Source organism: Rattus norvegicus, chromosome 16 (assembly GCF_036323735.1).
Source record: "Rattus norvegicus strain BN/NHsdMcwi chromosome 16, GRCr8, whole genome shotgun sequence".
Classification (NCBI taxonomy): Eukaryota; Metazoa; Chordata; class Mammalia; order Rodentia; family Muridae; genus Rattus; species Rattus norvegicus.
Genome location: NC_086034.1, coordinates 18,432,635 through 18,447,343, shown reverse-complemented (window position 1 = coordinate 18,447,343; position 14,709 = coordinate 18,432,635). Strand labels below are relative to the sequence as shown.

The window sequence follows — 14,709 nt, the reverse complement described above, 5'->3', positions numbered from 1 at the left end:
GGGTTGTGACCCACAGGCAGAAAACTGCTGCCTAGAGGGTTCCGAAGTATACATAGGAGTATACAGGCACTGAGGGAGATCTGGGCTTGGTGAGGAAGCTGTCAATCAACTCAGGCAGTGACAGGGTGGGAAGCAGGACAAAGTTCCTGATAGAGCTGGAGAGCAGGCTCAGCGGCTAAAAGCCAGGACAGATTGTGTTCCCAGCACTCAGTGTCAAGGGACCCTGCGCCCATTTTTGGCCTCCGAGGGCACTGCACTCGTGTGGATGTAGACAGATACACGAATAAAAGTAGAATTAATCTTAAAACAGTTTTTGGGAGCCATAGTAACCAGCAGGAAATGAGTGACTGCAGCCCAGTGGCTGGTCAGGGTCTGTGGAGAGGCTGCACACTTGACATATGCACATGAGAAGACTGGGTGAGATCCAAGTCAGGAGTGGCTCCAGCTTCCTAGGAAAGCTTCTCCTACAGAAGAGGGGAGCCACGAATCTCAAAGGACATCAGGGACTTCTGATTCAACCATGTGGCTCTGAAGATCCCTGACCAAGACTGAACTGCAGATCCAGAGCCTAGACGCTACAGCTGGCATAGAGTTGGGGAAGGAGTGCACCTACCCAGGATCCCCCAATGAAGGGTTGGGGGTGTGGCTCAGGGGTGGATCCCCTACCCAAAATTCCCCAGTGAAGGGGCTAGGGGCGTGGCTTAGTGTAAAACCCCTACCCAGTGAGGGTCTGGAGGCATGGCTGAGGTGGAGCCCTGCCTAGAGTTATAAACCAGAAAAAGGAAGGCTAGGGCTTGAAACCCTTCTGTTCTCTGGCCTTCCCATCTTCCTCTAATGGGAGGGGGGTCTGGGTTGCCTAGACTATCTCACATACTATTACATACCTCAACATCCCATTTGTAAGCCCCCTCCCACCCAGCCTCTGGAAAGTGAGATCCCAGCAGGTGCCACCAGACTTGTCTCTCCACCCTTCTCACCTGTGCTTGCAGATTGGTGGCTGATCCCTGTTGATGGCTTTACAGGCACTACGTGGCAGGTCACCATCAGCACCCCGTGCCTGGGGTCACCATCACCATTCTGCAGTGCAAGTTTATCTGCACAAGCTTCCTTGCCTGGACGATAAGCGCTGAGAACATGGCACCTCCTGGTGGCTTTAATTTGCTCTCCTTGGGGTACAGGAAGGCAGGGCACCTTTAAAAACACAAGAGTCCTTTTTCTCTGGCCTGGTTTCTGTCACCAGGCCTCCCAAAGAGACACATGCTTATCTCAGGAGGGTGAGTCCTGGGAACTGGGCAGGGACTTGGGCAGGGTGTTCTTACCTGTTTATAATGCCATTGTCATTTCCAACGCAATGACCCCAACATTTGACAGGCAGGTCCAGGCTGAGTCACCCACATTCGAGCAGGAGCCAGGGGAGGTGTTTTCTGTTGCAGGGAGCTAAAGAAACTGATAGTTAACATGGCCCCCAGGCAGCCTTACCTTGTGCATTTCCAGAATGTTGTTGACCCCACAAGATCATCCCTCCCATCCCTGACCTCCTTGTCTGTGGGTTTTTCTGCCTCGTGACTTTCTCCTGAGCCTATCACACACAGGTGGGGCATTTGTATTGGTTGCTGTCATTCAACAACAAGGCCCCTTCATTCCCTTTTCACGGTTCACTAATATCCCAGTGACTGGAATAGGGCGGCTGTGACCTCTGGGTGCACTCAGGGAAGGATTAGATATATCCAATCCTGGAGCTCTGTCCACTGTGTATTGGGAACCAGTGTCAGGAGGACTCAGTTTCCAGTTTAGTGACTTACTTCTCCCTCCAGCAGGCTACTAGGGCCTGGAACTAGGACAGAAGGTTTTTGGGGTAACTTTTGAGGAAGGGGATGGGTTGGAGACACTCCCAAGGGATTGACACCTGATTCTGGTATTTAGGAGTTGGAGGGCCTACTGGCAGGTTTTAAGGTTCTGGGATCTTCTAAGTCTCTGGGCTCACTGTCCTGCCAGCTGAATGTCTCCTAACCCTGCACTGGGGAGAGGGAGGGAAGGGGAGCGGAGCGGTTGCATCATGGGCTGAATTGAAGGGATGGCTACAGCTGGGGCTGAACTGGGGAAGGAGGGCGGAGGTTGCAGCCTGGACTGAACTGTGGGAGGGGCGCAGTAGCAGACAGACAGAACTGCACAGCTTATCACCGGGAGCTCCTGCTCCCTCACAGTGGGGTGGGAGAAGGAGATGGGAGGCCCTAAATGAAGGAGGGGTTGGTGGGAGCTAGACTCCGCCAGGGGAGGGGTAGGACAGGAGGAGGAAGAGGTCAGGTTGAGAATAGAGGTGTTCACTGGAAGGAGGGATAGGGTCAAAGTGAATGGGCATGGCCAAGAAAGAGGGGAGGTGGGGGTGGAGACGTGGACCTGCGTGTTGGGCAATCTGGAGGGGAGGTGGGGCCTAGAGGCAGGGGAGGGGCTGCAGTCCAGGTAGAAAGACAGGTGGGGAAGGACAAGACCACAGTGAAGAACGGGACGGAGAGGGACGAGGTCAAGGAGCCAGAAGGGGACTGAGGGGGCGGCGGGAGGGAGGACTTTCTCCTTGGCCACTTGGAAGCTCCTCTTGCTGGAGGAAGGAGTAAGGAAAGAGAACGGGGAAAGAGGCGGAGTAAGGCGAGCTGCCAAGAGCCAGGGCGAGGCGGACGCCCAGGTAAAAATCGTGTGGCCTCCAGGGCTGTCTGGAGCCGGCGCCCGCGGTGAGTGCCAGAGTCTTGGGTGGGCACCGGGCGAGGTTGGGGTCTGGGGCGCTTTCTAGCCGCACCGCGCTGAAGATGCTCCACAGCTCCGGCCGCTCCTGGGGCTCCGGGTCTCGCCGACGCCGTTACCTAGTCCCGCCGCACTCCAGGATCAGGAGCCCGCGCTTTTCCCCAGTTCGTGTCTGCACAGCCCCGCGGCCTCGACTCTGACTCGGTTTCCCTTTTTTGAGTTTGTGAAACCACCGCGTTTTCAGACAACCGAGAATCTTATTTTTATCTTCACGCTGACACCGGGGAAACTCCGATGAGAAGCGTTCGTACTCCCAGCCTCAGTTTCCCTAGATGCGAGTTAGGTTGCGGTGAAGGTAAACTGCGAGGCATGGTGGCAGTTCAGCGAGTAGTCATCTGTCACCATAGTTAAATTGGTAAAGTCTGTGTTGCTAACCAAGGTTCTGACGCTTTGGAGTAAATTTCCCATTCTTTACTTTTTCCACCTTTTTCTGAGACTGGCTCTGAACATTTTACCTTCCTCCTGAGTGCTCCGTCTCCACTTTCACTTCCTCATCCTGGTCTGTCACAGCCTATGGAGTCAGGAAGGGAAGCTGCGGCCGTTTAGGGGACACTAGTTGGTGCCCATCTGGTCAGTGTTTGCGCAGCCAACCCAGGCAGGATCCCCTCCCCTGGGCGTGGCGTTTCCCCTCAATAGCTGAGGTTGTGAAGGTCCCGTAGGGACCCCTAGGAAGGAGACTTCTCTGTTGCTCCCCCCCCCCAGGTCCGGAGACCCGTGGGTCTTTGCTCCCTTTCTCCCAGGTGGAGGGAGATGTGGGCTCCTGGTCCAAGCCCCTGGGCTGAGCTGACCCCCCTGCTTGGGTCCCACAACAGCCCAGCAGGGGTGGGGCTGGGGCCCGCGTGTTTACTTTACTCTTGATTATAGGGAACTTGTGTCTCTGACATTTATCTTTGATTGTGAAAATTAAAGAGGTTATTGTAATCCTGATGTAAATGTCACCGGAAGAGGGAAGAGGTAATGGGACCCGCTTAGAGGATGAGGATCTAGGGTGACCCCAGAGGCTAGGCCTATGAGGCTGCTCTGCCTATTGGAAGGGAAAGGACCTTCCCAGCCTCAGTCAGGTTCCTTGTCTGGGAAGTGGGGCGGGCTGGGCTGACAGTCGTGATCTTGGCTTTTTCCGTCCCGGTTCTTGGAGCGAGGGTGGAGGACGGGCTGGAAGGTCTCAAAGAAGCTGGGGTATGAAGGCGGGCGCGGCCTCCAGGAAGCTGGGGTGTGAAGACAGGCGGGGCACAGCTTGGTCCCCGCCAGGACCTGGGCCAAGACCTCCATAGCTTTATCTTTATAGTAACTCTCTTTTTGTCCATAAAAATCTCGGCTCCTTGTAAAAAGAAACTTCACAGCGTTAAGGAGCTAGTACAAGCCTGACTGGAGCTGCCATGGGGTCAGGTGATCAGCTCTCTCCGCCCAGCCTGGGGCTCAGGGTAAGGGTACAAAGGGACCCCACGCTTGGACGGGACGCACAGAAGGGACCGTTCCAGAAGCTCCCAGCATCCTCCGCATCCCTCACTTTGGGAAAATGATCCAGAAAATATGAACATCCGCTCCCAGATGCCTCTTTGAGCATGTGTCATTCCCCTGACCCAATAGCCTTCTGAAGGTTGCCGCCAGTTCAGGGTCAAGGGCACAAGGCCGGTTCCATCCAGAGCAGGGGGAGCCAGGGGCTCATGGAGTACTAGCTCAGCCCATCTCAAGATGCAGTGTTTGAGCATTCTGTGGATCATTAATATTAAGATAACGTTCATTAATATTCCTATGACTAATTATTAAATGATTAAAATCATTAATAATCGCAGCATTGCTATGAAGCACAGACTCTGAGTCACTCACTAATTAGGTCATTGGCCTAGACCTGTTCGTGTCAACTGGTGGGGCATGGATTTCAACTTTGATACTCTTTATTAGACAGTGCCTCTTTAGTATCCGATGTGTTCTTAGTATGCAATGGTTCATTAACATGTAACATCTCATTGATAACCGTTTTCTTTATGTTCTGTGGCTCGTTACCATTTGGTTAGTTTGTAATTACTGATCCAATTCAGCAATGTTAATAATTGTATGGCCAGTGTCTGGGAACTGTGGTGTTCTTCAGGGCAATATTATCTGTTACACAGTCCGTGGCCCTTTGCGAGCTCGGCCCCAGGAAGAAGGTTCTGTGTGTAGTTCTCAAACTGTTTATTTTTCGTTTCTATCTCTTGAACAAGATGGCGCAGCACTGAGAGTCCCTGGGGCTTAGGGACCAAATATTCAGGAATTAGTCACTGGGTCTCTGGGCACACGCCTGTGGTTTATGCTTTTTGAGTTTTGGTTATTGTTTGTCTTTGTTTTTTGGGACAGGGTTTCTCTGTGTAGCCCTGGCTGTCCTGGAATTTGTTCTATAGGCCATGCTGGCAAGCACTCATAGATCTAGCTCCTCCTGCCTCTGCCTCCTGGGACTAAAGGCGTGTGCAGTGGGGGAGGGACAGTAACTAGCACAGCAGGCAGGAGCTCCACCGTGAGCCACACTCTCAGTCCCTCACTGGAGGTTCTAGGCTGTCACATTCCCCACACCACACCCCAGCTCCTCACTATGGGATTCTAGGGCACCCCTCTCCCCTGGCCACACCCTTAGCCCTCACTACGGGATCTCCTCTATCCCCACCCCCACTCCCACCGCCCTCTTCAACCCCACCTCTACTGCAGACCCTGGTGCCTCCTGGGTGCAGGCAGCAGCCATCACCGCGCTGGGAGGCCTAAGCACTAGGCAAGGCCTCTTATTTCAACTTCCTGAGTGGGGAGGTAGCAGCTCAAATTGCTTCCTGGGTCAAACTGCCCTGGGCGGAACTGGTTTCACAGTCAGGGGCAGAGCAGAATGGATCTGAATCCTCACATCTGTAACCTTGAGTTCCCAGACACAATGTCCCACAGTGTCCTGCTGGTGTTGGGGCATCCAGGCCCACAGCATTCACTCACAGTGCTACACCCCACCCACCCATGCAGGTTCCCGCCCCAGTATCCCTAGCCAAAGGCCCAGAGGTTTATGATCTCCCCATACACATTCTTCAAGGTCCCCCCCCCCCCAAGCCAGGCCAGCCACCTCCCTCTCCTGAACCCCTACATGCATAATTTTTAAAATCTATTTTATTGAGTTTTTTTTTTTTTTTTTTGGTTCTTTTTTTTTCGGAGCTGGGGACCGAACCCAGGGCCTTGCGCTTCCTAGGTAAGCGCTCTACCACTGAGCTAAATCCCCAGCCCCTTTTATTGAGTTTTTATATACCGCTCTTCCATCCCTTATTCCTTCCAACGCACAAACTCCAGATAGGGGAGAAAGAAGGTTACAGGAAAAAGGGGCGTTGTTCTCTTTAGACTACTTCCTGCTGTAGAGGTGCAGGTCTAGTTCATTTTGTCAGGGTATCTCAAACTTCTGGTCAAATTGCAACAATAGCTACCAGGAGCAGCCGCCCGCCACCGCCGCCTCATCCTCCTCTTCCTCCCCCTCCTCCCCCCCTCCTCCTCCCCTTCTTCCTCCTCCCCCTCCTCCCCCTCCTCCTCCTCCTCCTCCTCCTCCTCCTCCTCCTTCCTACCCCCATTTTCTTCCAAGTTCTTTCGGCCCTTTCTGGCCTCTGGCATTTATACTCTCTTCTCAGAATCAGACTATCTGCAGCTGGCAGAATCATGTCCCTGCTGGAACACGCACCAGGCAAATAGCCTCTGTGGACAGCCTGAAGCAGTCCCCATCTCCCACACCCAGAATTGAAGAAAAAACATGTTTTCATAACATAACTGTTTGTTTGTTTGTTTGTTTGTTTTAAGAAACCAAACCCTCGGGCTGGAGAGATGGCTCAGCGGTTAAGAGCACCCGACTGCTCTTCCAGAGGTCATGAGTTCAATTCCCAGCAACCACATGGTGGCTCACAACCATCTGTAAAGAGATCTGATGCCCCCTTCTGGTGTATCTGGAGACAGCTACAGTGTACTTATATATAATAAATAAAAAAAAAAAAAAAAAAAAAAAAGAAACCAAACCCTCGGGGTTGGGGATTTAGCTCAGTGGTAGAGCGCTTGCCTAGCAAGCGCAAGGCCCTGGGTTCGGTCCCCAGCTCCGAAAAAAAGAAAAAAAACAAACAAACAAAAACAAAACAAAACAAAACAAAACCCTCACTACAAACCCCCACATTGTGGTGTGTGTGTGTGTGTGTGTGTGTGTGTGTGTGTGTGTGTGTGTAGGACAAGGGATTGCTCTCTGCTTCCCAGTGAGAGTTCTAGCCTGTACCTTAGGTGGTCTCCCATAGGCCAATGAGAGGTCTACCCTAAGTGTTAGGTCAAGCCTAGGTAGGAGGAGTCTTCTCCCTGCCTGTAGCTTTTCTTTCTTTTCTTCCTTCCTTCTTTCTCTCTTTTGTTCTCTTTCTTTCTTTCCAGCTATTTTTTGTGGGTTCTCCCTGGGTTGTTCTCACAGTGGCTTCTCTGGCTAGGTCAGCTTCTCCTGACACAACTGTCACCAACTGTCTTCTCTTTCTGCTAGCCCACTGCCCTTTCAGCTGTCTCCAGCTCTCGGTCTTTCTCCTCACAACAGCTGTCCTTCTCTGGCCCTCCTCTCCTCTTGGCCTGGCTGGCTTTTTTATTTTAATGCTCTCCTGTTCCCAGAATTCCAAAAGGCGGCCAACATTGAAGGCCACAGGGTCCTTTAAAGGGCCAGGCACACAGTCAGCTGAAGTTGCTCAAACTTCGGAAAAACCTGAGAGTCCGATGTATATTCATCAAATGAATGAATGAATGAACTAATGAATGTATTTCCAACCCATAGCAAGGGGTCTGGCCGCTGTTCATAGAATCTGTCCATAGCCTGGGTAGACGGTGCAGCTTATGAAGTGTTTCCTTTGTGAAGTGTAGTGAGACTTCTGGAGTTTTGGTTTCTGTAAAAAACACAGAAGTATTGTAAGAATGTTTTCATTTTCGGGGCTGGGGTAGTAGCTCAGTGGTAGAGCGCTTGCCTAGGAAGCGCAAGGCCCTGGGTTCGGTCCCCAGCTCCGAAAAAAAGAACCAAAAAAAAAAAAAAAAAAAAAAAGAATGTTTTCATTTTCAACCCAGCTGTGGGAGATGGGGCTGCTTCAGACCGTCCACAGCAACTGACTATGATTTGCCTCATGCTCTAGTAGGGGTGTGATTTTGCCAGTTGCAGATGATTCTGCAATCGTGTGACCTTTGGAATTGTGGGAACTTTTCAGCGGGTGTGTGTATGTCTTAGTTAGGGTTTCTACTGCTGTGAAGAGACACCATGGCCACGGCAACTCTTATAAAGGATGTTTATTGAGGCTGGCTTATGCTTTCAGAGGTTCAGTTCATGATCAAGGCATGGCAGCATCCAGGCAGAAGTGGGTCCAAAGGCAGAAAGGAAAAGACTGCACCCACATGGTTTGGAGGAGCGTACCCCCATAGTGAAGCACTTCCTCCCACAAGCCCACACCTTCTAATAGTGCTGGGCCAAGCATATTCAAACCTCCACAATATATAAATGCTTAGGCCTGGGAAGGTGGGGGATGGGTGGTTGTTGTTAGCTGATGTTTGTTAAGTAGTCACAAGCAAAGAAGAAATGAGATATCCTGACAGTGAAGATCAAACACCCCGAGAAACTCGTCGCCCTTAAGCAGCAGGAAGTAGTCTAATGAAAATGTCACCCTTTCTTCTCTATCCTTCCTTTTCTCCTATCTAGAACTATGGGGTTGAAAGGGTGGACAGGGTTGGAACAAAAACACCCACAAAGTAGCAAAAAGACAGCTACAGTGAAGGATTTTTACTAAACAGTAATAGTCTGTGCTAAGGTCCTGTGGCAGGAGATCTCTGTGGTATTTTTACATGGGGTCCATCTTGTTATACCTGGAGGTTCAGAGAGGTCAAGTCACTGTGTCAGGGTCACACAGCAGAACACATGGTGCAGAACCAGGAAGCCAACCTCTGTCCAGGCACTAGCACAGTGGGTTTGCTTGATGCTTACAGTGTCAAGGACACTTGTTAATGGCCCACACTGTTCTAGGTACCAACCAAGAGACCTGGGACAGCAGATACCCCAAGACAGACTGAGGTAAGGGGCAAGGTTCAACAATCTTTCAACAAACACTTATGGCTGGAAATGCTTTGTGTGCTGTGGCTTGGGGGTGTCATGGTCCCTGAATACCTGCAGACAACATTGGCGGAGCACACAGTCAAGTTGGGGAAGGCAGCTCTGGGTTCCAAGGGTGAAGGTGTGCTTCTGAGTGCCAATAGTGTTTGATGAAGGAGTAAGTTCTGCTAAAAGTCTGATCGAGCGCTTGTATGCTGCAGCAACACCCTTTAGGCCTAGAAGACACCACAGACAGCACAGGCCATACACAGGAGGCTGAGGAGCCTGAGAAAGGGTTGCAGCACCCATAAGGGCAGACAGGCCTGGCTAAAGCTCTCTTCCCAGCACTCAGGACATAGGGACAGGAGGAGGCAAAGATCAGATCCATCCTCATCTACAGATCAAGTTTGAGGCCAGTGTGTCCTTCCGAAAACAGAGATCATTAAGGGGGGCCTGCAAGATTTATAAGGGTTTACCACAAACATCAAGTTCTTTCTGCCCCTGCCTCTGCCTGGTACCCACTTCACGCTGGCAGAGGCCACAAAGGGTCAAGGCAGGAGTTGCGGGGTGTGGGGGCGTCCATGAGGGAACCGTGGAAAACGGGTCATCCGAAGTGGGTTTTGAGGAAGGAATACAAGTTTCCTGGTAGGACATCAGTGCTCACACCTTTAGCCCCAGCACTCAGGAGGCGGAGGCAAGAGGATCTCTCTGAGTTTGAGGTATTTGCTGAAGAAAACTTTACTAGGGTCGAAGGGCAGTGGGGCCATGGGTGGGTTCAAATTCAGCGACAGTCAATGCCGGTTGAGGGGGGGGGGGGGGGGAGGCCGGGCCAGAGGGAACTCTCAGATCTGTGACCTTGCTCTAGGCCCCGTCTCCCACGCCATGCGGCTGCCGCGGCTGCGCCCTGTCGTGAGCCTCCTCCTGGCCTTGGCCGCCTTGCTGCTGCTCCTGACCTGCCAGTCACCACCCAGCTGCCCCGCCCCCGAGAGTCCCACGGAGCCTAAGGATGACCCCGCGTGGGCCCCGGACCTCTCCCGCGCGCACGCCGCCCCGTGCCGGGCCAATCTGTCGGTGTCCGCACACCCCGCCTTCGCGCGGTTGCCCTCGCACGTGCGCGACTTCCTGCTCTACCGCCACTGCCGCGACTTCGCGGTGCTTCGGGAGCCGAAGGCGACCAAGTGCGCGCAGCCCGCGTTCCTGCTGCTCGCTATCAAGTCCTCGCCCGCGAACTACGGGCGCCGCCAGGTGCTGCGCACGACGTGGGCGCGTGAGAGACGAGTACGCGGGGCGTCGCTGCGCCGCCTCTTCCTCGTGGGCTCAGACCGCGATCCCCAGCAGGCGCGCAAATTCAACCGGCTGCTAGAGCTGGAGGCAAAGGCATACGGCGACATTCTCCAGTGGGATTTCCATGACTCCTTCTTTAACCTGACACTTAAGCAGGTGTGCGATGTATCGGGGAGGGCACGGGAAGTATACGTAAGAGACCCACTCAGAGAAATCGGGATGGGGAGGGTTTACAACAGGGAGGACTTCCGATGTGTTGCCAGCCCACAAACCGGCTCCTGCCCCCACCCATTCCACCTGTAGGTCCTTTTCCTGGAGTGGCAGCGAACCCACTGTACCAACGCCAGTTTCGTGCTCAACGGGGACGACGACGTGTTCGCCCATACGGACAACATGGTCACCTACCTGCAGGGCCGCGACCCGGACCAACACCTCTTCGTGGGGCACCTGATCCAGAACGTGGGTCCCATTCGAGTGCCCTGGAGCAAGTACTTCATCCCCACTCTGGTGACAGCTGAGGACAAGTACCCGCCCTACTGCGGCGGCGGCGGCTTCCTGCTGTCACGCTTTACCATGGCCGCGCTACATCGCGCAGCGCGCGTCCTCCCCATCTTCCCCATCGACGACGTGTTCCTGGGCATGTGTCTGCAGCAGCAGGGGTTGGCGCCCGGGGCGCATAGCGGAGTGCGCACGGCGGGTGTGCTCCCCCCTAGCCCGCGTGTGTCATCCTTCGACCCCTGCTTCTACCGTGACCTGCTCCTCGTGCACCGCTTCCTGCCCTTCGAGATGCTGCTGATGTGGGATGCGCTGAGCCGGCCTCAGCTCGCCTGCGGCAGGCAGAGCCCCCCCCTACTGACAGGTTTGGGGGGTCGACACCCCTGACTCCTGTCCTCATTCAAGTGCAAAGGGTTAACTAACTACAAGGAGAGGTTCAAAGTGAGGAGCAGCAAGGTGGGTCTGAGCCGGCTACCGTCTGCCGGGCAAACTCCTAAGTACACTTGGAAACCCTCCTCGTACTGCTCAGGGCACACTCTGAGTGGGCTCTGAGAGGCTGCTAAGCAAAAAGTGCTGTGGGTAGAGCCCATGGGTGTCAGGCTCCCGCCTCAGACTGGGCCATGGCCTTTCTCAGGTCTCGAAGAAATTGGGGCAGAGGAACAAGGTGAATTTCAAATTGAGGAGCTCACAAATCTTGACTTGACCCCCACTAGTGTCCTCCAAGAACTAGGAGAACCACAGGGGTAGGAAGGGTCCTGTGTCCCACAGATGGAGATGGCAGGAAATAAAGACCATAGAAGGCTGAAGGTGACAGTGTACTGTGTGTTGTGGGTGTGTGTGATGTAACCCGGGGCTCTGCCATCTTTTTATTTTATTATTTAGGAAAGGAGCCGGGTCCTGCCTTCCTCTGCGTGCCTCCTGGGGCTTAAACTCGGATCCTCATGCTTGGCAACAGGCACCTTCATTCACTGAGCCCTCTCACCAGCCCCTTTTAGTTTCCCACACTACTCAAATTTTAACACCATCTGCCCTGCCCCACCTCTCTCTGACCTTCAATATTAACTAAAGAAACAAACAAATCCTCAGGTGTCACTGTAACACATTCCCATCTACAGCATGGCTGTATGTGTCTCCAGTCCCCCTCCTCTCCTGTAGCTACTTTGTGGTTTCTTTTGCTTCCAACCTTGCAATGCCCCCTAACACCAGTTAAGAGAGGGAAAAAGGATAGAGAGGAAGGAAAGGAGATCTCTGAATAAAGCCTCAGGACTTGGAAAGAGGTGACACTATTGTTAGATTCCTTGGGGGCGAGTTTCATCTTCGCTGTCAGAAAATCTGATTTCTTCTTGTTGATTCTTCTTCGAGGATGACTACTTAACAAACCTCAACCACCAAAAACAACCCATCCTCTGGGTCCTACCTTCTAAAGAGTCCCCGGAATTCCAAACATCACACAATGGCAGAAACTATCTGCAGCTGCAAAATCGCACCCCTGCTAGAGCACGGGGCAGATCATAGTCAGCTGCTGTGGACAGTATTTCTGTGTTTTTTTTTTTAAAGAAACCCAAATTCTCACTACACTCCCCTATTCTTTTTGAGCTTCTTTCCCAAGGGGAATGGTGGACACAGTGTGGTGAATCTAAGCACAGCTCCTCCCACCCAGCTCTCACATCCTTCATAGCTCCCAAAACCTCAGCCTGTAGAACACAGAGCATTCCAGACCATTCCTGTCTCCCACACCTGACTGCCTCAGCACTGGATGACCCCAGCTCTGATCCTACACTGCCTACCACTTTGTAGTTATTTTTTTTCCCTTTAGACATAGGGTCTCATGTAGCCCAGGCTAGCCTTGATAGCCAAGGCTAACCCTTAGAGCCAAACATGATCTTGAACTCCTGATCCCCTTACCTCCCCAGCCTGGGATAACACTGTGCAACATACCTGGTGTGTTTGGGGCTTCAGGTGCCAGGTCCCAGCCCAGTCTTGTACTGTCCATTGTGGGCCTACTTTGTACCTCACAGCTGTGTAAAGGGCTTCACTCCTTAGTTTCCCTAGTGGATCCTTGTGGTGCCTCCTGTCCACTCCATGTGTGACCAGAGTAGAGTCACAACCTGCTGCCCCCCAGCCCCATGTAAAAACAACAACAACAAAACAAAAGAAAACATCAAGTTGCTTTTTTATTTAGACTGTTGGCCCACAGGGAGGAGGTGGGCACAGGTCATGATGGGGCTCCCTGGGGACAGGACCTGTGGTCCTTGGTTTCTGGGATCTATGAATAAACTAGGGATCCTCCAAGGCAATCCGGGGGTGTTTCATTGGCACAGCTGTGAGGTGGGGAATAATTGACACACACCACCTGAGCCCTACAATCCTTCAGTGGGGACACAGACCCAAAAGGTCTTGCTGGGTGCAGCCAGTGAGACAGCAGCGGTGCACAGCGTTGGTGGCCACACTGCGGCGCTGGCGCTGAGAAGCCTGGTGAGGAAGCTGCGGGTCCAGCGCGGGGTCCGGGTCTAGCGCGGGATCCGCATCGGCCACGAGCGCGTGCAGGAGATGTCGTTGCTCCAGCCACTGCAGCAGCTCCCCTGTGGGCAAGGAGAAATCAGCTTAAGTCCCTCCCAAATACTGGCCACATTTATTATATTCCCAGAGACAAAGGAGCACATAAAGAGCGCCTGCTGAATACTACATAACTCCCAGCTGGTGCCCACACTCACCTCCAACTCTGTGTGCCTGTTTGCCTCCTGTGCACCCCAGTTTGTGGCCATGGAAGGGTGAGGTCCCTAGAATTGCACGCAGTCTTGGGTTTGCCCTGTGGCCCCTTGGATGGCACCCTCTGCTTCAGGAGGGGGCCATACATTCCCACATCACCGGCTGGGCACAGGGACACAGGGACCTCTGTCCTCTTCTGTTCTCTGGGCCTGGAGGTAGAGTCCTCACCCACAATCCCCAAAGAGGGCCATATCCCAGTGACCCCAGAACTGGAGGTGCGGAGGCAGGATTCCTGTGACTTTGAAGTCACTTTAGGTTTCCTAGTGAGTCTGTCTTGTATTGTTTAGTAAACAATAAACCAAGTGGTGGCTCGTGCCAGTCAGCTAAGTACACAAGTCTAAGTGAGGCAAGCAGTTCACTGTTCTCCTTGGATGGCTACACTGTTAGTCTGAGTCCAGCCTGGGCTACGTGAGACTCCGTCTCAAACATCCAAAAAGAGGGAAAACTTAAAAGTCCATGAGGACTCTAGTCTTAGAGTCCTATTAGGAGGGGGCGTCACTATGCCAGCGTCTTCCTACTTGATTATCCATGCGTATCCATCCGCCCCGCCTGTCCCCACTCACGGTCGCGGGTGTCCACAGGCTGCGTGGCCTCGGGTGACCAACGCGGGCCACCGCACACCCGCACCAGCGCACGCACCAGGTGGTGACCACAGAGCTTGGCGCGCGCCTCCGGGGGCTGCGGGGAGCGCAGCGCGGACCCTAGAGCCAGGAGCAGCAGTAGCAGCAGTGCGTGCATGGTGGCAGGAGGCAGCGGGTAAGGACGCTCCTTATAGCCGCCTTGCGCCGCCCATGGGCCTTGGAGGGAACACGACGAGCAGCACCGAGGAGGTCGAGGCTCAGGTCACGGTCAGGGGCTGTGTGTCCAGCTTGGGACCCTGAAGTCCCTCTCCCAGGTGCAGCACTGTGCCAGGAGCCGCCCCCCAACATTTAAAACAAGCCAAGTGCCCTTCCCCTTTTGTAAGGTTGACAGTCTTGCTAGCAGTGAAAAAGCTGAGGCAGGAGAATTGCTGTAAGTTGGAGGCAGTTTGGGCTGTGAAGGAGATGGGAGGAGGTATTTATGACTTGGTTTTGTCAAAGAGGGAAACTGAGGCTGGAAGACGGGAGGATAAGTCTAAATGGTTCTTCTCCTGTCCCTCTACCTCCTGACTGTGGTGGGTGACTGCAGGCACTGTCCTGGGGTGCACAGGGCTGGTTCAGCCTAGCTCCAGCCTTGGCCTCTGCCCCTTGCACTGCCTCTGCCCGGAACCAGCTCCCCTGGCGAGCCAAGGACTGCATGCAGCTGGGCAGGAG

General features: G+C 53.5%; 2 protein-coding genes across 5 annotated transcripts; one reads left to right on the top strand and one right to left on the bottom strand.

Moving 5' to 3' along the window:
- Nucleotides 1–2,492: 2,492 nt before the first annotated feature.
- On the top strand, nt 2,493–13,230 carry B3gnt3 (UDP-GlcNAc:betaGal beta-1,3-N-acetylglucosaminyltransferase 3). Of its 3 annotated transcripts, XM_017600026.3 has the most exons (4): nt 2,493–2,726; nt 8,804–8,851; nt 9,735–10,309; nt 10,457–13,230. In XM_017600026.3, exons 3-4 carry the CDS (start codon nt 9,752–9,754, stop codon nt 11,033–11,035), a joined length of 1,137 nt encoding a protein of 378 aa, XP_017455515.1. In that variant the 5' UTR covers nt 2,493–2,726; nt 8,804–8,851; nt 9,735–9,751; the 3' UTR covers nt 11,036–13,230. The 3 variants fall into 3 exon arrangements, with proteins under 3 accessions (XP_017455515.1, NP_001099538.1, XP_038950229.2); NM_001106068.1 differs by lacking the exon at nt 8,804–8,851 and having other exon boundaries at nt 2,606–2,680; nt 10,457–11,966; XM_039094301.2 differs by lacking the exon at nt 2,493–2,726 and having other exon boundaries at nt 7,730–10,309.
- Insl3 (insulin-like 3) lies at nt 12,805–14,676 on the bottom strand. 2 transcript variants are annotated; one of them, XM_006252820.4, is made up of 3 exons: nt 13,981–14,676; nt 13,363–13,428; nt 12,805–13,230 (listed from the first exon to the last, which is right to left on the bottom strand). In XM_006252820.4, the coding sequence occupies exons 1-3, from the start codon at nt 14,153–14,155 to the stop codon at nt 13,019–13,021; spliced, it is 453 nt and encodes a 150-aa protein (XP_006252882.1). In that variant the 5' UTR covers nt 14,156–14,676; the 3' UTR covers nt 12,805–13,018. The 2 variants fall into 2 exon arrangements, with proteins under 2 accessions (XP_006252882.1, NP_446132.1); NM_053680.2 differs by lacking the exon at nt 13,363–13,428 and having other exon boundaries at nt 12,811–13,230; nt 13,981–14,155.
- Nucleotides 14,677–14,709: the final 33 nt, after the last annotated feature.

What these genes read in the sequence shown, in the direction of transcription:
- Insl3 (XM_006252820.4), bottom strand. Translation starts at nt 14,155, where the DNA reads ATGCACGCACTGCTGCTACTGCTGCTCCTGGCTCTAGGGTCCGCGCTG. An exon ending in GCCTGTGGACACCCGCGACC is followed by an intron (nt 13,429 to 13,980) that starts GTGAGTGGGGAC and finishes GTGCAATTCTAG; the next exon opens with GGACCTCACCCTTCCATGGC. An exon ending in ACAGGCACACAGAGTTGGAG is followed by an intron (nt 13,231 to 13,362) that starts GTGAGTGTGGGC and finishes CCTTGCCCACAG; the next exon opens with GGGAGCTGCTGCAGTGGCTG.
- B3gnt3 (XM_039094301.2), top strand. Translation starts at nt 9,635, where the DNA reads ATGGGTGGGTTCAAATTCAGCGACAGTCAATGCCGGTTGAGGGGGGGG. An exon ending in TTAACCTGACACTTAAGCAG is followed by an intron (nt 10,310 to 10,456) that starts GTGTGCGATGTA and finishes TTCCACCTGTAG; the next exon opens with GTCCTTTTCCTGGAGTGGCA.